This window comes from Neodiprion pinetum, chromosome 7 (assembly GCF_021155775.2).
Source record: "Neodiprion pinetum isolate iyNeoPine1 chromosome 7, iyNeoPine1.2, whole genome shotgun sequence".
In the NCBI taxonomy this organism is placed as follows: domain Eukaryota; kingdom Metazoa; phylum Arthropoda; class Insecta; order Hymenoptera; family Diprionidae; genus Neodiprion; species Neodiprion pinetum.
The window spans coordinates 15,252,223-15,275,071 of record NC_060238.1 but is presented as its reverse complement, the minus strand read 5'-3'; the positions used below and the strand labels follow the sequence as shown (position 1 = coordinate 15,275,071).

Sequence of the window (22,849 nt, the reverse complement as noted above, 5' to 3'; positions counted from 1 at the left end):
ATTTTTGTTGTTTTTATTTGTTTCCAACGACTTCTTCCGCAATGGAAGTTTCACCTCTACATATTGAGGTTCTGCTTTGAATTGTAAATTTTTTTTCCCTCGTGCATTCTTTTGATGTGTCCGTTTAATTATAATATGAAATTCTTTTCTTATTAATGAATCTGAGTTATTCTGAGGAGGTCCCCCTCTCAGGGTCGAAACTTCAAATATCGTTTTTTTGACTATACTGAGCTTTGACACCAAAAATCCTTCATATAATAATGCGATAAGGTCGAGAAAAACTTCAACACAACTATGTAAGTACTCGGTAGCATGTTGCGTACGACAATTTGCACATCTCGCAGTAAATTTTCTTCCGTGAGCCTTTTGTAGGTGGGGCGAATTTTTGAAAAACATTTTTCACTCAACGATGTTTTGGTATTTGTTAAGCGTTGTCCTGGCTTCTATCCCTGCGCAAGCGCTCGTTGATAAAAGCACCATGAAGCCTTACCGGTTGGAAACTTCGAATGCTGAAGTCTTTCATTCATAGAAACTGCGTGATAGATCGTAGTCAGTATTGCATTCTTGATTTCTCGTTCGTTTCCCTTATTTTTGTAGATAGCGTTCTTATAATACTCTTGAAGTTTCTGGATCGTATTTCAGGGTTCCATGGCCTCTACTACCAAAACTAACACCGCGAGCACGCCAGTTTTTTACAGCATTACGTAAGCTTGTCCCTAACCTCGAAGAGTAAATAAAAAATATTGATCTGGCTGAAAAACGTTCCACTAAAAAATGAGGTAGAAATGTAGGATTGGACAAATATTTTGATCGGTCTACCTTCTGCGAATTCTGAAAAAAACTGTACAACCTTCTTGTTCGCATGATTTACGCATTCTCCTTTTTCAATAGTGACATCTGGGCCGTAGACTTGTAGCTCTTGCAAATGCAGAAATGCCTTGGATTCTCCATCAGACAGCATCGTTCTGTACTGAAGTCCTCATTACTCGGAACATTCCCCAATTTCCACTGCCGCACTCATTTCCATCGCCCCTGATGGACCACTGTGATTCATTTGACATTCTTTTTCATGACCTTCACTCTATATTTCGAATTCCGGGGAATCCGGACCCAAGTCTCGCCTCGACGCTTCGCACATGTGACAGTACTTTAACATGATTTCAAAATCGACAACATATCCTGTGAGGAGATCGATTGCACACCCTACACCATACTGAGACCTATAACCACGAGTCAGCCACGACCCATCAAAGCTCACTGTTATATCTGTTGAGGACTGATTTCTGTTTGGATCTGGTATCCGTGTAACATCCTCATCCTGATTAGTCTTTTTTACTGCACACCTTACATCGTGTAATGCCTTTCCAATGCTCAGAGTTGAACATGTTGAATAGCTTTTTGATATTCGTTGAACAAGCGATTCGAAAACGGACGCATATTCATTAGTATCGAGAACTGCTCTATTGCAGCATACCCTCTACTGATATGAAGAAACACTTTTGCAAATCGCAGATTTGCATCAAAGCATTCTTGATTTTGATCGCTTTCAATCTTCTTTGATGTAAACGTTGAGCATTTTACACACTCTAATCCCGTGTCTTCACATCCGTAACACCGTAATCCCAATTCATTGGCGGAGCCCTAATTTGCATCACCAAGTTGGATCTTCAGAAAATCACTATTGCACTCGCTGCATTGGACTTTACGAATCGAATTTGACAAGGAAAAACGTCTACAACAATATATCTGTTCGCATCATCACAAGTCTCTATTAGTTGTTGGGAGCCGAAGAGTATGTTTTGGAATCTTGCGTTCATTTTGTCCGTACACCATTCTTCACTCGATTTTGCAGGAGCTGTATCCACAAAAGGTGTCACACATCGCTAGCCTCGTCTTTTTCTACATCTTACTTACCAAGTCGGCATGAAGCTCAGATTTTCTACACTTCGGCATTTTCACGTGGGCGCTTCATTATGCATTATCACTGATAGATTCATATTGTGACGCATGGCTTCATTGTATATCTCGGAAGACAAGGTCAGGTCGTTGCCTAAACGTAAACAAAAAATACCATAGCAGGGATCCCGTGCGATCGGGAAAATTCCAAGAAGTCAATTCTATTATGTGTTTCTATTCTTTCATAACATCAAAAAGTAAACAGAAGTAAATAATTCGATTGACGAGGCTTTTCGGTTTATTTATCCTCAATTTTCACTACCCATCTAATTTCAAATCATATCTCCTTCAACAAATTTGACTCTTGGGGTTGCCGATTTTTTCACATATTTTTGGAAGTGTTTCGCACAATTAAGCTCATGGGATTAACGATATCTCGAATACTTCAAAAATCAGAATGTGAAAAGCTGCGAAAATAACTTTTTGAGTAAATATTATTCTTGGATATGAAGGTCAGTATGAAACAGTTTTTTTTGTCAACGTTTTAGCCCGGATGGGGGTCTTTCTGAGAACAATTATATCTAAGAACATCTGTCATGAACAGAAAATCATGTAATACAAGTTAGTTATTAAAATTTGATATGTGAGAGGCTTATGTGATAAGCAAGGCTAATTGTGCTGATATAATTAAAGGAGAATCTCCTGATGATGACATCGAACTTTCAATTTCGTTACTTTTAGTTACATTTTCAATTATAATTCTTGTTTTTGTTGTATCAAAACTGAAAATAATTCCCAATAGCATAAAAAGTATATAAATACCATCTTTAAGTGTCTTTCGAATCATTTATAACCCTTTTAAATCACTTTAGGCGGGATATATCTTAATTACCTATAATATTCTTTATTTTTATGTCTTGCAAGAAAACATTTTCGGTAGAATAAAATTTTTCACGTATTTTTTTACACAAAAAAAAAAAATATAAACATATTTAATTGCAAGATTCATGGAAAAAATGAGTTTTCAATTTTTTTGATATTGTTGCACCACTTCAAAACATTCAAAAAAGTCCTAAGTATGGAGGAGTATGGAAGACATTTTCTGACAAAATTTAGTGAGTGACACCTTTCAAAAAGGCTAAAAAAATGAAAATTCAATTTCCTTTTTTTCGCTAAAAATTGATTTTTCGTTTAAGAATCATGATCACATTTTTTTTTTATGTCTTAGTCTCCTAAGAATTAGGAAAAAAATCGTCATTGATAAATTTTGAATTTTACTATAAAAATAAAAATAATATCTAGAAAACAGGTTTTTTTGAAAATCTCGAAAACCGTTTGGGTTGAAGAGCTAAAAATTTAGGTGAATTATTTTTCTTCGACACCAAAGCGATCCTTCAAGTGTGAATCAAAAAAACCGCGGGGGCAGATTTCCCATATTAACCCGGCTATACCCTCTCAACTAAACGTTCGGGGGGGGGGGGGGGGGGGGGGGGGGTATTTTATATGTAGAAAATGTGTATCAAGTTTGAAATGAATCGGTCAAGTAGTTTCTAAATGGCAGTGAACACGGACTTTGAAAAAGTAGTTTTGAGAAAAAATCAAAAGCGCACGATCGAACGTACAATGACAAACTGACGCTCGTCTCCCGTTTTAAAATATTGTGCAGTGTAAAGTATATACATACAAATATAAAATATGTCTTTATGGCTTCAATTACCTGTCTTTACTAAATAGAATATTCTCGAAACAGGATAATGAACCAGAACGATAGAAGTGAATAAGCTGTATACCAGCTGTCAGAGCTATAGTCTTGAAGGGCAGGAGACTAACTAGACAATAATTTCAAGAGTTTTGCTCAGATCTACTTAAAATTATGGGAATATATTTTTGAAATGTTTAATAATAAGATAATTTAAAAAAAAAATTCCATTTTTCGAAAGTGCGAAACCTTACCCCCCCCCCCCCCCCCTAACAGAATGTTCTCTAAATATAATATCCAAATTGTCGATAAAAATGCACATGATTTATCGTTTGTGTTTGACTCTAGCAAAGATCTGTTACCCTTGGATAAGCGCTCTTGTGTAGTCTACAAAATTCCTTGCATCCAATGCGACATATCGTACATAGGTCAAACAAGTAGGTAGTTACATACGAGAATAATTGAACATGAACGCTCAATGTAAATCAAAGTGCATTGAATATCTGTCGCAGTTACGGCAAAGGTCCTCTAAGGGACAAACCAATCCTGTGCTCAGTCTTTCAAGCTCAGTACCATAACTCTTGTGCGGAAAGACTCCCCAAATGTGAGAATGGGGGTTATGCAAGATGTTGTGGCTCTTGCCCATCATCTCCAGGTGTCGACGCGGCCTCGGTGGCGTCGTGTCATGGTCGTTCCTGTATAACTAAAGAAGTCTCAAACAATATCCTCTCTAAATTCTTCGATGAATTCCAAACGGAACAAGAAGAGCCTAATGCAGCTTTGAAGGAACTGGCGAACGAGCAAACTCGTCTTCGAGCGTCAGTCGAACTATCATAAGCCGCGGTGACCGCCCGGCTAGAAAAATCTGATAAACGGGTTGACTCTATAGAGGCAGGACTTGTTGATCTGCAAGCTGAGATTGCTGAGATACGTCATACAGGGTTCTCCGAGGATAGTATTGTTACAAAGGGTGAAATCACCCGTTTTGCCCCCTCTTTAATGATCTAGTAGTCATCATAGATAAAAGACGTTTATAAACCTCTTATGTCTTTCAAAAGAATAAGGTTGCTGCGTCAACCAACATTATTGTAAAAACAGTTTTGTTTCAGACTTCAAACGAGAAACACACATTACGCAATTAAAGCATTTTCACAGCATTATATTCACGTTTTTGATTTTCACTTGATAATTAAACTCGCGGATCCATATCTTATTTTCCGTAACGTCAAAGAACGTTACATTGGTGTCAGAAGCGGGATCTTGAGTTTCTTTTCAATCGAGTCAATTCAGTGCGCGAACTTTAACTATGAGAAATAGTCGTAAGACACGCTCTCGTCGAATGGAAAGTGGCGGAGAAATACCTTTCATTATGGAAAATCCGCGGGTCCCCGAGACAATCTCATCACCTTCAGTGGACCCTCTTCCAATTCCTCCGGCGGTCTCTCAGATTGATCTGCTGAAGATCATGTCCCAACAACAAGAAGCCGCTGAACGTCAACAACAGCAACTTCTCCAGCTGCTTCTTGATCAACAAGAGCAGCGAAAAAGAGAACAAGAACAACGAGAAAGGGAACTTGCCTCTCAGTTGGAGCAGCGGAGAAAAGAACAAGAACAACAAGAAAGGGAACTTGCCTCTCAGTTGGAGCAGCGAAAAAGAGAACAAGAACAACGAGAAAGGGAAATTGCCTCTCAGTTGGAGCAGCGGAGGCTTGATGGAGAAGCTCAAGAACGATCCGAGACCAGTCTTCATGAACTGTTCCGGACGACTGTGGCAGCTCTTCAGGCTGTCCATCAGGTGAACGGCTCAGGAGAACCGGCCGTCACCCCTCGAGGTTCCAGAGTCGTTACTCCGCTTCCCTCTCCTGTTTCCTCTCCTGTTCCCGTTCCCGCTGTTCGGCAGGTCCAACATCCAGGACGGTTCCAGGATGTTCGAGACTCAAGGTCTGTGCCTTTTATTAGGGGAATAGATGAATCCCCAATTTGTAGAACAATAGTAAATAATGAGGTTGGCTTTTCCGAGCCTCTGCCTCAGGTTCAACCTCGTTATTCTCATTTAAGTCAATTAAATAATTCAAGATTTCCTGGGGCTGCTTCTCAAATTAACGAGAAACCCTTTTATCCTATGAAACCGGCAATTTTTGATGAAAAGATTCCATGGGCAGATTATGAACGTCAATTTAACACAATTGCAAAGCATAATCAGTGGGACTCCGCCATGAGGGCCCACAGCCTTGCCTCGTCTTCGGACAATGGCTTTGAATGTTTTAACGGCATTGTCTAAGGAAGAAATTTCCGATTACGAAAAACTTAGCTCCTCGCTTGAATTGAGATACGGAAATGACCATCTAACAAAATTGTACACAGCTCAATTATAGACTAGAAGACAAGGACGAGACGAAGACCTCGCGTCATTTAGCCAAGATATTGAACGGCTTTCTCGTGTAGCTTTGCCAGACCACGAGCCGTCTCGTAATTTATTAGCGACACAAGCTTTCTTAAACGCAATTAGTGATCCAGAAATTAAAATAGCCGTTGGGACATCGGGTCTCAAAACAATATTTTGGGTTGAGCAAGCTTCGTCGGATGAAGGTGTCCAAAAACACCTCAGAAAGACGAAGTTTTGAGCACTCGGAGGAGTCAAAGCCTAGAAATTATAGAGATAAAAATAACAATAATAATTTTAAACAGAGAAATCGTGGTTCTTTTCAAGACCAGAAAAACAAACGTGGAATTAAGAACGCCGTCATGACAAATAGAACCGGTTTGACTTGTATATTTTCTAAAAAAACAGGACATGACGCCAACCATTGTTTTCTAATTAGAAAAGTCAGTGGAAAACCGATGCAGAGTTCGAATCCAAACTCTTATAACTGGCGTAAGAAAGATACAGAAATAGGGGAAGCAAATCCTCAGTCGAGTTCTTCAACAGGAACTCGTCCAAAAAACTAATTTCAGATGATTTGTCGGGGCGAAAATCATCGCAGATTGCTAAGAGTGCAAGCCCTCTTAGAGAACAGTTTTTAATTAGAAGTCTACGACAGTCTGGTCTTTACGCGCGCGGTACTGTAAATGGCGTCAATTGTCTATGGGTAATAGACACCGGCGCGGAAGTAACCGTAGTTCGATCGGATCTCTTTAAATCCGATGACAAGATCGTTCCTTCTTTATCTCTGCGAATAGCCACTAGAGAGACGACCCCGGTTTTGAGACAGGTTACTGTCCAAATTAACCTTTTTGGGTGTATCGACTCTCCACATAAGGTTTTTATAGCAGATATAGAGGATAAAGGTATTTTGGGAATAGACTTTCTTACAGCTCACAACTGTGTTATCTCGACTAAGAGAAATTCACTAGCTTCAAACAATCGCGAAATAACTCTTTGTACAAATAGAAATGGAATTTATTGGACTCCTCCTAGAATTCGGGAAATAGAACTTTCAGAGGATGATTTGCAACATTTCCCTTCACATTTACAGAGCCATGTTGAGAAATCTTCGATTTCGTTAAATTCAGCTCAGGTAGAATCGTTTGAATCTCTTTTGCTATAATTTATAAATTCTTTCGCCAACGATAGTGGTGATAACGGCCGATGTACTTCTGTCAAGCACAAGATCGACGTCGGAGAGAGTTCACCAATCAAACCAGCTCCTCGAAGACTCGCTCTCAACGCCCGAGAAGAGGTGAAGAAGCTTGTGGAAGACATGCTAATGAACGATGTGATTGAACCATCGTCTAGTCCCTGGGCTTCACCAATCGTCCTTGTTAACAAAAAGGACGGATCCAAACGATTTTGTATCGATTACAGGAAGCTGAACGATATAACGAAGAAAGATTCTTACCCTGTACCCAGAATCGACGAGACACTTGACCTGATAGCTGGTGCAACTTGGTTCAGCACCATAGATCTTCAGAGCGGATACTGGCAGGTCGAAATGGATCCTCTAGATAAAGAAAAAACAGCTTTTGTTACGGGTTTAGGAGGATTATGGCAGTTCAAGGTTATGCCGTTTGGTTTGAGTAATGCCCCAGCTACCTTTGAACGAATGATGGAAGCTGTTCTCCATGGGCTCACTGGCAAAATATGCCTCGTTTATTTAGACGATATAATCGTTTTTGGCAAGAACTTTGAAGAAGAAGTTCAAAATCTCAGACAAGTTTTCGCTAGGCTAAAGCAAGCAGGCCTGAAAATGAGCCCGAAAAAATGCCATCTGTTCCAGAAAAAAGTAGGCTTCCTCGGACATATCGTCTCAGCACAAGGTGTGAAGACCGACCCATCCAAAATAGAGGAGGTTTCTTCTTGGCCGACACCTAAGAATAAAGAATAAATTCAAAGCTTTTCAGGCCTTTGTACGTATTACAGAAGATTTGTAAAAGGTTTCGCTAGCTAAACCTCTCCATCACTTGACCGGAATCAAGATTCCTTTTGACTGGACCCCGAAATGCGAAGAGGCTTTCAAGAAATGGAAAGAAAATCTTATTTCTTCGCCGATTTTAGCTCATCCAGAGGTCGAACTTCCTTTTATTTCAGATACGGATACCTCTCTTTCAGGAATAGGCGGGGTTCTGTCACAAATTCAGGGAGGTCAGGAGAGAGTGATAAGCTATTCCAGCAGAGTTTTGAGTGTAACTGAGAGGAATTATTGTGTCACTCGCAGAGAACTCTTAGCTGTTGTTAAGACCGTAGTACATTTTCACCATTATCTGTACCGTAGGAGATTTTTGATACGTACAGATCATGCTTCTCTCAGGTGGCTACTTTCGTTCAAATCTCCCGAAGGCCAGGTAGCTAGATGGATAGAAAGGCTCGGTCAGTACGATTTTGACATTCGTCATCGACCAGGAATTCATCATGGAAACGCCGATGCTCTCTCTCGGAGACCCTGCGAGGAAATGCCAGAGTGTAAACAGTATGCACGATTAGAGAAAAACCGTGACCCCTCTCTTAAAATACGGAAGATTTCTCTCGGAAATTACCAGGAGGAATGGAGAAAATCGCAACAAGAGGACGACACTTTGACTCAAGTGAAGTCTTGGAAAGAAGCGGAAACTTGCCCAGACTGGCAGGATATATCTTTAGCCGCGCCAGATTTGAAAATTTATTGGGCTCAATGGTACTCTATCCTTTTGATTGATGGAATTTTATACCGAAAATGGGAATTTGCAGACTTGAAAGAAATCAGGTGGCAACTTTTGGTTCCCAGAACACGAGTTCCGGAGATTCTTGCTCTTTATCATGATTCTCCTGCAGGCGGACACTTCGCTTCAAATCAAACTCTGGGCAGAATTCGCAACTTCCACTTTTGGCCACGTTGCCGGATGGACGCTGAAGATTGGTGTCGAAAATGTCGAATCTGCACGGCAATGAAAGGACCTCGAGCGAAAGGACAAAGCTCTCTTCAAATTTACAACGTGGGAGCTCCATTTGGAAGGATAGCGATGGACATTCTCGGACCTCTCCCGATAACCCATTCTGGAAATAAATATGCCTTGTTTGTTGCTGATTATTTTACTAAGTGGCCTGAAGTGGTTCCTCTCGCTAATCAAGAAGCCTCCACTGTAGCACAGGCATTCGTTGAAGAGTTTATTTGTAGACACGGAGTTCCTCTAGAACTTCATAATGATCAAGGTCGAAATTTTGAGTCAACCTTCATGAAAGAGGTTACTCAGATTTTAGGGGTTAGAAAAATTCGTACGACTCCTTTGCATCCGTAATCTGACGGCATGATAGAGCGTCTGAATCGAACCTTGCTACAGTATTTGTCGTCCTTCGTAGAGCAGAATCAGAGGGACTAGGACTCCTGGATCCCTTTCTTCCTCCTATCTTACAGATCTGCGATCCATGAGACGACGAAGCAGACGCCAGCCCTCATGCTTACTGGAAGAAATCTTCGACTTCCGTCAGATTGAGAGAAAGGCCCTGTTCCTGTGCAAAGACAGCATCAAACAGATTATGCCTTTTTATTACAACAACGTTTAGAAGAAATTCATCACTTTGCTAGGAGTAGAATTTCTATGGCTTCAGATAAATTAAAAACTCGTTCTGATATTCGAGCCAGAGATTTGAAATTTAATCCTGGAGATTCTGTCTGGCTCTTTCAACCCCGAAGACAGAAAGGACGATGTCCAAAACTACAAAGAAATTGGGAAGGCCCTTACTTAGTGGTTAACCGGATAAATGATGGTGTTTATAGAATCCGAAGATCTCCTCATTCGCGTCAAAAAGTGATTCACTTCGATCGTCTTGCTCCATTTGAAGAAGATCAACCTGGAACAGTCTCTCCAAGACCAGGAACATCCTTCGAGGTTAGTTCTTCAAACAAACACCCTTGACGACTGTGATCGACTTGACCTTCTTTACAGTTGGTCATCGATTGGGAGAAGAATTTGCCTTTTGGAATTCATTTGAGTAAAACTCGACCGCTTACGATTATTATTGAAGGAAATATCGGATGCGGAAAAACAACTTTCACCAAGAGGTTTTTAGCAGATCGCCAGGTCTGTACACTTTTAGAACCTCTTGAGGAATATCGAGATGTAGCTGGAATTAATCTTCTAGATTTGATGTATCAGGACCCAGATCGTTATTGCTATTATTTTCAGCATTTCGCTCAAATGGTTATGTTAGATAGACATCTTCAGACAACTTCATTGCCTGTAAAGGTGATGGAAAGATCGATATTCAGTAGCAATTGTTTTGTAGAAGCTCGTCGAAGGTTAGGTAATTTTCGCGACTTCGAATCTCATTTATTAATGAAAAATTTCGATCTCCTCATTCGCTCGTCTGAGCTCAGAGTAGATTTGATTGTTTATTCGCGAGTTTTCCCAGAAACTTCTTTTGCTCGAGTTAGTTCCCGTTATTGTGAGGAGGAATCGAGCATTTCTTTAGAGCTACGCAGAACTATTCATGAGGTTCATGAAGATTGGCTAGTAAAACAAACCTTTTCTTATTCATCGGCTCCTGTCTTGGTTATAAATGCAGAAGCTACGGCCGATCAAGTTTTTAAAGATTTTTGTACTTCCTTGACATGCGGATAGCATATAGTCAACCTATACTTGCTTCATTAAGGGATACACTTGATTAAGTAAAAGACATAAAAAAAATAATAATATAGATTTTATTTATTGAAAAAACATAAAGATTGTGAAAGGTTATGTTTTAAAAATTCATTTTCTTGCAATCGATATTTTGCGTAGCTGGTCTCCATTTTGTAGGTGCGAGGCGAGATGACGCTTAGACGAAGTCGGGTTTTGGTCGGCTCGATTTTACTGCGTCGAACCTGATGTAGCTTCAAGCGTTGCTCTATAAATAAGAGAGAGTGATTTTAAGATGGGTTTGCTCTTTTTCGGATCTTTCAAATTGGAATTGAATTATTTCTTTTGATTAATAAACTTTTCAAAGGGCTTACATTTATTATCATTGAGAAGGAGCCGGATTTCAGCGCGGCTCCAAGGACCGTTGAGATCCCATTGTGCGAATCAATGTCGAGTCCTGGTCAAATACCTTCTTCGGGCTCGCGGTTGGCTGCCTCTCTTTGCACGGAGCGGCCGTGCTGGTCGTAAGAGTTGGCTGGCACTTTGTCGACGAAGTGCCAGGCAACAGTGAAGCTTTTCACGGGAGTCTTGGGGGAATTTATTTTGGGGGAATAATTTTTCTCTAAGAGGGAATATGGAAAAAAGCCCCGGCCGGCGTCCGTGCCGGCCGGAGAACAACAACGAACTGATGTTTTCAATATAAGAAGTTGTTTGTTTTGAAGTGGTCTTTTGTTTTCCTAAGAGTTTTGTTTCCTTCTAGAAACTTCTTCTCTGGAATCGAGTTTTGTGTCGGATAGGCTTTGGTTTCTTTTGAAATGTGAATAGAGCCACGATTATTTTTCGAGATTGATGAGCGATTGCTTGATTTTCACATTTTATCAACCTTAAGTGTCAGTTTTTGTGAGTACTTTTCAAGTTACTTGACACAGCCTTTTTCCATCCAATCTTTCCCCGATTCATGAGGATGACTGGTGGTCTTATTTTGAAGAAGGACGTAGAAATGATCCAGATAAGATCGTTTCTTTTCTTTTGAATACATATTTAATTTATTTTATTCGTGTATTCTCCCAAATTCACTTAGTGAATTTGAATTGTTATACCATCACTCACATTTGTCCTTCCAAAACTCTAGGGTGAGCTGTTTCTTAAGAAGATTAGGATCAGTCACCCATCTATTTCCTTATTTCCTATGAAAAGGAGTCTGGTTTTATCCCGTTTGGTCCTGGAATTTTCGGTTCCCGTCTCGATGTTTTCACCCGAATCTGTTTCGTTTGGGCAATCCTTCAAGAAGAGGATTGGATTTCTTTCGCCATCGATCTGGACCAATGCTGATAACTTCTAATTAATGAAGTCACACAACACTCAATAACACTAACCTTTATAAAAACAAGGCACATAAATTTTTGAAATTATTTAACGCTCAACTATCTGCTCAAGGTTTTTTGTGGTTCACCTTGAGACTGTGGGCAAATGCCAGATAGTAAAAAAGGGAGTCTTTAAATTTTTAGAGCCACAGCTCCAACTCACCTTTGAGCACTGACTGCTAGATCACTTTTATAATTGTTTTATCTTTCCCGAGTCTGGACGACTCTTTTCCTCGGAGGGGAGTAGTGTTACAAAGGGTGAAATCACCCGTTTTGCCCCCTCTTCAATGATCTAGTAGTCATCATAGATAAAAGACGTTTATAAACCTCTTACGTCTTTCAAAAGAATAAGGTTGCTGCATCAACCAACAATATTGTAAAAACAATCTTGTTTCAGACTTTAAACGAGAAACACATATTACGCAATTAAAGCATTTTCACAGCATTTTATTCACGCTTTTGATTTTGACTTGATAATTAAACTCGTGGATCCATATTCTACTTTCCGTAACCTCAAAGAACGTTACAGTATATTACAAGAGCTCAAAGATAGGAATAGGAGGGCAAATAATATTATAATGTTTGACATTCCTGAAGAGCCTGACCTACCTCTTCGAGATGCCACTCTCATCGTTGAACCACTAGGTGTTTCCACGGCATCGCTCCGAGCAACCCGTCTTCGACCCAAGGCTCCCGGAAGCGGAATTCGTAAAACTCGCCCGCTGTTGGTTACTCTCAACTCTCGAGCTGATATACTTCACGTGCTTAAAAATAGATCTAAGTTCCGTTTGCGAGGTCGAGTCATCCACGTCAAGAGTGACCAAACAGCAACACAACGCGAACAGCTCACAGAGGCCAGGACCAAACTAGATTAATTAAAGAAGAATGGCGAAAGAGGCAAATGGACGATTAAAGGGGGAAATCCCTTTAGAATTTTCAAAAAATCGATTTTTTTTTTTACATTTTTCGAAAGTATAATACCCAAAGAATATACTGACCAAAGGAAAACCCGAAATAATCAATATTTGCGGACTTATCGCATATAGTGTAGAGCGAAGCGACAGCGTGCGGTCAGGTAGCGAGTCGGGCGCTCGGACCGTTAGAGGTGGAGCAACCTTCACATCACAATGCTCCCTTATCTACCTTTTTTTTTTGACCAGGCAGATGTTTCGAGAAATTTTATAAAGGGGACATTATAGATATATCCATATAGCGTGAAACGGTAGGTATACGGAACGATACGTTGCCCGAAAAACAAATTCCGTTTCGTTTGAAATTTTGTCACGAACGGCCAAGTTTACCAAAGTAAAATGCCAAACTGTCCGAAAGGAACGCGAGGCAATATAGCCCGAAAATGTGCTTTTCGAGGAAGAAGAAGGTCTGCTGTACGCGCCTGGCATCGCTGATTAATCGGTAAGTCACTACAATCACTAGTTTTCACATGTTGAAACTTGAAACGCGATTATCTCGAAACAACATTTTCAAAAACTGCTCGTGTTGTAGCTCCAAAAGTTATCGACCGATTTCAATGAAGTTTTGGGAGATCACACTCAGTAATATTATCGGAAGGATGTACCTAAAGTTCGAAAGGTAGCGCGTAAATAAATACCTTTTTAGGGGTCAAGTATGTCGAAAAAAAGGTCGAAAATTCGACCCGTAGAATAAAAGGGCTCCCAAATTTTCAATTTTGCACTTTGTCATCATTTTTTAGGTACATCCTTCCCCTTAATATGTCAATAAACGAATAACACTTGTTAAATCTTTTTCAGATCAACAGCAAAAGAGTGACAACTGCAGCACTTTTCGATGTCACGGAAAACAGGCGTCCCAAGACCCTTAATAACGCCGCCATTTTGTGTATGATCGCAACAAAAAAAATTATTTCTCACCTTGAATGCTTCAATAAAATTATGTTGAAATTTGAAAATTATTAGATAATTTTTTCCCCTCTGAAAAAATGATCGAAAAATACCTATTTTTCACGCTTTCAAAGGGATTTCTCCCCTTAACTTTCAAGGGGGCATACCCACTGTGATTCCAAAATCGGCCTCGACTTCAAAAAACTGACACCCGAGAGTATTATCCGGCTATATTATCAAAACGTTCGCGGTTTAAGAACTAAGCTGTTTAATGTGAGCTCATCTCTCGGATCATGGTCGGATACTCATGATGTTTTTGTTTTGATGGAAACATGGTTGGATAATAGCATACATGACGCTGAACTTGGCTTCATTGGATTTAACGTATTCAGGTGTGACAGGAGTGAAAATACGAGCTCTTGTACCAGGGGTGGAGGGGTGCTCATTGCAGTTACCGATACATTAAGTAGTCGTATTATTCCCTCTCCCAACGAAGCCATCGAACAAATCTTTGTTTGTGTAACCGTTGCGGGCCGTGCCACTGTAGTTGGAGGAATATATTTACCACCTTTATCGGCCCGGTTAAAATCAAAGCTGAACAATTTACATATTGCTGGCTGGGTCGAGTGCACACACTTCCTCTGCTCGAAACGGTGACGCCTGTTTGCCCTCTCTCTATGATACAAATGCTATCTTTAGTTCCTAGTCCTCGATCTTGTAATTTTAGCCTAATTGTCGTTAGGCCGCGCGAGCTAAGGCGTTGCTGACTAAGCTGTTGGTTTTTGTGAGGCAGGTTGTATTTACCAGCCCGTAATTGGGGTTACTGCCCGTTTGTATCAAATAAATAATATAAAATAAAATAAAATTAAACTAAATCTCCACGAGCATGATGATAATTATACAGCGCTGACTAGACACGCAAGAGATTTTGATCGTACTTTTAATTATGCTCAAGCCAGCATTTAAGATGTTGAACCCTTTTATTACAAAAGGTTGTTGTTAGAAATGTGCAACATTGTTGCACATCCCAACGCGGTCAATCGAAGACAAGATATTGAACATCTCAGCGCTATTTACACCTCTGTGATACATCAACCATAACTATTGATTACCGACTGAGCTTGCTCTAGATTTTACCTTTCTAACACATTCTCACATCTATTTAACCCTTTGGCTCATCGTCTGTGCTCCTTCTAATGATTGAATTCGTTCTTCTTCCACTGCACTCTGGACGACTTGTATGTTCAAAATACAGCTAGGTTCAAAAATGTCGTTTTTGTGATTTTATTCAATTTTACTAACCAAGATGAATCCTTGGGAGTTTCGCATTGCAGTTCATGTTTTTTAAAAAACAGTACAATTTGAGTTTTGTTGCGTATTCTACCGTTTATTTATTACTTCTAGGTGACTTTTTCTTCGAAATTGAGAGTTCCATGTCATCATCAGGTAATTCTCTTTTAATTATATCAGCTCAATTAGCCTTGCTTATCACATAAGCCTCTCACATATTAATTTTCAATAACTAACTTGTGTTACATAATTTTCTGTTCGTGACAGATGTTCCTAGATGTAATTGTTCTGAGGAGGGCCCCCATCCGGGCTGAAACGTTGACAAAAAAACTGTTTTGTACTGACCTTCATATTCAAGAATAATATTTAGTCAACAGCTACCGAGGTCAAGAAACCATTATTCAAAACAACTTTGTGTTTGTTTCTCTACTTCGTGGTATCCGACCCCCTTAATGGCGAACAATGACCGTGCAAGCTTACATTGCCCGTTACTGAAAGTGTCCGCTTTAGAGAGGTTTTGAGATTTCAGCTATATATATATATGTCGGGGAAAGTGGCCCAGGGGTGTCCATAGTTACTCTTGCTGGAACCTTGTTTATACTTAATCTAATCAATCTAATCACTAATAATAATAACATAAATAATAGTCTTGCGTCACAAACAATGTCTCTATCTCCAATATAGTCTATTTCTATTCCACTTACGATTAAGTATCGCGTACTAGAAAATGCGTCAACGAATCCACCCTGCCTCTAGAATTCTCTTAATATGCCTTTGCATTGCTTTACCGAACTCTAGCTCTGTTACAAACCAACTGCCACCCAGGCAGCACATTCATATCCCAGTAACGTAACAAATACTTGAATCTTGTTCCTTCCAACATTACGGCTACATCACATGTGCCCTACATGTACCATACATTTGCTCTATTATGTCTGCCACAAAACATTATGGTAGCTATATAACAGGCACAGAACAGAGGTGCGTATCAATGATATCACAGATATGGATGAGATTCATATTCTTGCAACTCCGTTATGTATCATTTATGTTCTTATTTTTTACATCCAGCGCATGGCAGTTATATTTTGCAGTGACAGATAAAATTTCTATCTGTCACGTAATACTTCTAAATCAGAGCGATTGAATAAACGTACTTAATACATATCTGTCACTCCGTGTAACAGCAGACGATTCACTTTATGTGCACGTACACATGTGCACGCTGCTAAAAAAAGCACACAAATACCAGGATATATAAGAGAAATATTGTTTATTACCACCCAGAATTTTGAAATAGAATGCGTCATAAAAGTAACCAGCTTGAAATGACAAAGCATAACAAAGATACTAGAATATCGAAATTCAACATGTAGTGTCATACTAGTAACAATAGGTAAACGGGTATACATTGCCGTTACACGCATTTTGCTTAATATACAGGTGATAGCATATCAAAATTCAACGTGTTACAGTAAGAAATAAATACACGCTACTTAATATGGTTCTTTGAGTGTTAAACAACTTACCAAGAGTTCTCTTCTAACGCTAATCGGGATGGAATGAGTGAGTGCGACGGTGAAAGAATAAAACATCAATTTTGCGGGACAAGAAAAGGATGCTTGCTTCGGAATAATTTCCCTCATGAGACAGATGGAAAAGCCGGAGCAAGTCAAATATTCATTCAACACAAATCAAATTGACAAGATACATAGCAATGAGTTTCTGGCGCGTTTTTTCTTAACTAAATTGAATGATCATTCAATAATATTAAACTAGCTTACCAAGTACGGATTTAAATAAATAAAACGCCGCAACTTCCGACGGTCACGTGGAAGCGGGGCAACGGGGAGCGTCCAAGATGGCCCACAGCCGTGCAAACAGCGTTGACGTCTCGGGGATCTAACGCTGAGATGCTCGGGCAACAGATCTGTCGCCGCGTCGACGCTCGCCCCGGGAACGGGCACCTCCGATTACCGGAGGATGAACCGCGTCGCTACAAACCAAACCTAGACACGTGCGAACCTTGAAACTACGCGGAACGAAAAAGATCATGCAATCACAACGCACAAACAGAAAGAAAGGCTTCACAACACGTCCTACCCATTCAAGCGCTCGATCCTAACTAACTCACGCTATACCCCCACTAAGCACAGCAACCGCCGCCACGCGGTCGGGAACCCTCAACGTCGCGGGGCCTGAGCGGGTGATGCGAATAAAATTGATAATTCTTTGTTTGATTGGCTTTTGATGGCTGTAAGTACTTGTCAAAAAAGTGACTCTCCGAAAATTTGAGCTTGAAAAAAAATTTTTTAGAGTGCCTTCGAATGACGAATATCTTTTTTCTTGTCTATATATGTATAAATTAGGTGGCAGATTTTTCTCACGTAAACATAATTATGTAATAAGACTATCGATTCCTTGAAACACACAAAAAAAGAACCGTTCGAATATATGAAGTACGTTAACAATGGTCTATAATTGTTACATAAAAATAATTATGTAACGAAGATACAAATACTTTAAAACACAGTATAATGAATCCCTTGACATATATCTGGGACGTTAACGACAATATATTTTATTTTTGTATACGTTATTATGTAACAGATATATCAATTCCTTGGACCACACAAAGACGAATGCTTTGAGACACAAATGTTACGTCACATCTGTTCTGTGAATTTAACATAGCATTTTCACGTAGCGGTTACATTACACTAACGTCAACGTACCTTAAAGGGTACATACAACATATCAGTTATGTACCTAACCAGATATATCATTGACGTTTTCATTGAGATCTAGCAGCTACATAAACAAAGCAAGTGAGCTGCCTGGGCACTTAAGAAACAGCATCTTCTAGGGCTGTGGCTACGTTCGAAAAATGGCTCTGCCTCTCAGAGTCTTCGCCTCGCACCCTCCTTCACGTCACTCATCAGGCTAAAGGTCTATGACTAATCTAAATACTAACAAATACACTTAGACTGAATATGAACCAAATATTCTTCAATATTAACAAGCATCACAGCATGAGAAAGCGCGTCCAGAATATCGTGCACCGACGTATACATATTATACATCAAATAAAACATAAATATATTACTTTCAGACAAAAAGGTCCTTCCTTCAATTTTTATTACGAACGGTATTAACTGCGGGCATTTATACTTACATATAAACGTGATTTTATATCCTTACTCTTGTTACGAAATTCAAAATTGGTGTTTGAGTTTTCGACTTCTTCGCTACGTTGATTCCAATACGCATTTGAATGTTGTTTGACCTGACTCTAACTGTCAGTAACCACCATACTACAATCATAGCCAATATTATGTAATAGTTATTATTCGCACGAGTGTGATGAAAAATTGATGGGATGAGTGTTTATCTAACCTGATATTCGTTTATTTCATACAATAGTACCACCCATCGTGCTTCCTGCGCTGCAAAACCTCTGCGATGCACTTGGTCATCACGTGACAACCACGGCATGGGATCAACTGTTTAGAAGTGCATATACATCTGCATTTAACTGTCAATCTTCATCATTATCAACTGAGGTAAGTGAATACCAATATAAAATATTTGAAGATAAGACTGTGACACGTTTTCAGTCATAAATATTTGAATTATTAATTTAAAGAATACTTGCTTTCTCAATATATGGTACTATGCATTACTTTGTTGTTGAAAAATGATATTTGCTTCACGTTATTCTTCCACTACTGAGATTATCTTATTCACATGCGCTGTGTTGCCAGCTGCCTTCTAACGATTCAATAATCACAACCTGTCCACCAATTTGTTCAGATCATACAAATATGGAGTGGAATTCCTCAAGTGTACCAACCCCAAAAGAAAGGTCCTCTGATCGGGCTAAAAATTGGTCTAATTGTTGTACTATTGAGTGGTACTACTCACATCAAAAATGATTCATTTCGACACATATAGACTGAGATGGAGGGGGTACAATTTTCGGACTTGTATTTCAAAGGTTTATCTTCAAACGCTTGTCAACTTTTTCCCGATGCAAAAAACAAAATTTCACCTTAAGCGTTTTAATCAATGTTCTTCTTTTGATATTCAGTAAATCATAAATATTTTGTGAAAAAAGTTTCTTTGACGTCCAATTTGGAAATTCAAAAATTAATTTCAATTTTTATTCAAATGTTCATGGACGTCGTTTATTCCCGAGCGGTAAAGGCAGGAGCACAAACTTTTCGGTATCCAATGTTCGGCTGTTGGAACACGTACGGGCTTCGCGACACTCACGCATGGCGCCGACCAATGCCACGCCAGACTCTGCTTCGCGGATGAACGCGTCCCCCGACTCCGACTGATCTGATGTCGGATTGCGCGCGTAACAGTTCCGTCCGATTTCACCCCGTCGCGTCGCGTTGCCACATGTACGTACACGCGAGCGACATTCGTAAGACTGGCTGAACAGCAAATTGTAAACAAATACAAAAAGACAAGATCAGGGAAAAGTGCACGAGCTGATACAAAGAGGTGTCGGACGTGACTGCAAAAAACAAAAGTAAGTAACAAAATAAAAATGAAATATTGTATATTGCAAAAATACAAAAGTACGCAAACACAACCTCAAATTAATTTCGTGCGTCCAAGTTGATCCGGATGTAAATAATTTTTCTGAGTAGCGTATCCTGCTGAAAGAATATTTGTGAGTATTTTAAAATACATTACCAAACCACTTGGAGAGTAAGTGTAAAGAGTTTGTTAACCTCTGAGTAATTTTGATTGTGTTGACAAGTTTGATTCTCTTGAAGAATCACCTCACACGAAGTGATATATGAAAAGGATATAGCAACCACAATGAATTCTCCTTTCGATGTCTGCAAAGACTCCATCCGGATCGTAATATAATGTGGACAGCAACATGAGACATATTGCGTCGACATACTAAAAAGAAACACACAAGAACAGTTGAACGTTCCTGGTTCAACCATTATATTTTCAATAATTTTTGTCTTTTTACATTGCATAATACACTACTATTACATAAATTAATCTAGAATGCAAAAATCAATTAGGCAAGCTTTATGGAGTGACCATTGTAATTTTATCTTATTCTAATTATTATACCTTCCAGAGAACTACATATCAATAATTTCTGATACTTGCCATCATGGATGATGACCTGCTACTAGTAATGATGTGAATGATAATGTATGTTATCGTGCGTCGAAGGAGACGAAATGTTAGATAAAGAAACCGACGTTGGTGGGTCAGGCCGGTGAACCAGAATAGACAAACCAAGGCGATTTCACCAATCTATCCAAGAACTGAAGAATGACAACATCCTGTTTCACCGTTGCACAAGGATCGACATACAAACATTTGAAGATCTGTTGAATCTAGTTAGACCATCTCTAGAGCGGCATCATTCAAGAGCGCTGTCAGCCGAACTACGTCTGTCGCTAATCTGAAGGTACGTTTAATACGAGCAGTAAATAAAATTTAAATTTTTGAAGAATCTAAAACCCAAGCTACATCTAACCAAATGTGATAGAGCTGGAACATTTGTCATAAAATGTAACAGTTTTATATCCTCTTGTAGGAACATGCCGGGGATCATTTAAATAAGTACGAAATTCATCGTGCAGCATAGCCCGCCTTGTGCGCTTGGCTCGCTTATCGGCAGCAGTGCTCAAATTACGCGATTATATGCACTTCATATGCACTGTCGCTGAGCCCGGTGAGAGGCCGAGTGGTCGGAGAACGCAAAACTAAGATTTATGAAAGGGTTATTAGACGAATTAGAAATAAGAGTAGCTCATGAGAATCCACAAACCCTACAAATGGCTATAGACACGGCCACCAAGACTGAAAAACTATTATCAGATATACTTAAATTAGCCTCATACCGTGATACTAACTACGAAACACAAAACCATATAAAATGTAGTATATGTAAATTAACCGATCACATCGATAAATATTGTCCTGAACAACCTTCCGTATTAGTAGTGTGTTGATACTGCAAGAAGGCTGGTCAAAGTATAGAAGAGTGCAGAACGAGGCAGCGCAAAAACACAACTTGCACGCAATTTGGTCGCACAAGCCACTCAAACGATAAGTGCCGCTCAAATCGGTCCCAATATCCCCAGAATCCGAAAAGCCACCAAGACTCAAGAGTTTTCCAAAATAACACTAATTGTCAACAACAGAACAATCCCAACACCCAATATCGAGCAAGAGACCCGACAAACCAACCTTTAGACCAGACGCGAAGACATGATCAAAGAGTACCACGAGTCACTGATCGGAGAACACCAAGGCGTTACAAAAATTTTCAATAAAATAAGAGAAAAATATTTTTGGCCAAATATGAAAAAGCAAATTCAAAATATCATCAGATCTTGCGGCAGTTGCCAGAGAAAAAAACTAGTCAGGATCAAAACAAAATTACCCATGGCAATCACTGACACGCCCGCAGAGGCCTTTGACAAAGTAGCCCTAGATTTAGTTGGTCCACTCCCTGTTACGAAATCGAATAACCGCTACCTTTTGACGATCCAGTGCAATCTGACCAAGCTCTTAGACGCCATTCCAATTTCCGATGCTACGGCAAAGACGATAGGCACAGTATTCGCTGAAGAATACATCACGCTCTATGGATCTCCGCGAACTATACTCACTGACCAGGGACGAAACTTCATGAGTACCGCTCTCAAAAAAATATGCAGGCTCTTCAAAATTAAACAACTACGAACAACCGCCTATAGACCGCAATCAAACGGCTCATTAAAAAGAAGTCACCTTGCAATTACCGAATACATCAAACATTACACCAACGCAGGTGAAGATTGGAATGAATTCATACGTTTCGCCATTTTCTGCTATAATACAGCGAAACACGACAGTACACATTATTCACCTCACCAGCTGATCTTCGGCTCGGAAGCTAAACTACCGACAGATGCGATACTAAGCAACACATCCACGCATACATACGAAACATTCCTCCTCGGTCTAATAGCGAATCTCACAGCATCCGTAAACGCGCCGCGTTGAACCTGAAACAAGCTAAACAGAAAAGTGAAGAACACTACAACAGAACGATTAACCCACAACGATTTAAAGTAGGAAAAACTGTCTACCTATTGAACGAAACAAGGTCAAAATTCCAAGATCATTATAAAGGCCCGTATGTAATCAAACGAATAATAGATGACGTTAATGCCGAAATATACCTCACGCTAAACAAAACTAAAATGGTTTATCTTAAACTAAATTTTAAACTAAACATCGCACATACATAGTAAAATCCCACAGTAACCCCTTCAATAGGAAACAGTACAACCGCCAATAACAAGACGCGATTTGCTCAGTAATCAAGCTTTTGCAAACTCAGTAGAATATGTATATCATTACAGGGCCAGTGCGTAAATCACCGACCACGATGAAATACCGTACACAATACAACAACTTGACGTTAATCCCGGCATCCCATTTGAACAAATAAATAATTTACGGACATTCAACGAAGAATGGACGCTGATCAACTATGTGGATCTTGGTAACATGTTATCCCAGTTATCAAAAATTACAGACTATTTGAACAAAATACGCGAACAATGTACTACCTTAGCAAGTAGATGCGATACGAGTGACCACATAGAATTGTTGGCCAACAGAATAAGTACAATTAAAGAATACCAGAAGCAAATAAAATCATTGATTGG

General features: G+C 39.6%; 1 protein-coding gene across 1 annotated transcript in view; it reads left to right on the top strand.

The window, feature by feature from the left end:
• The window catches only part of LOC124223693 (coiled-coil domain-containing protein 142), a 752,117-nt gene that overhangs the window by 175,185 nt on the left and 554,083 nt on the right, over positions 1-22,849 (top strand). The window contains exon 6 of the mRNA XM_069137953.1: positions 18,564-18,703. Coding sequence (XP_068994054.1) covers positions 18,564-18,703 — 140 coding nt within the window. The remainder of the gene's footprint in view (positions 1-18,563; positions 18,704-22,849) is intronic.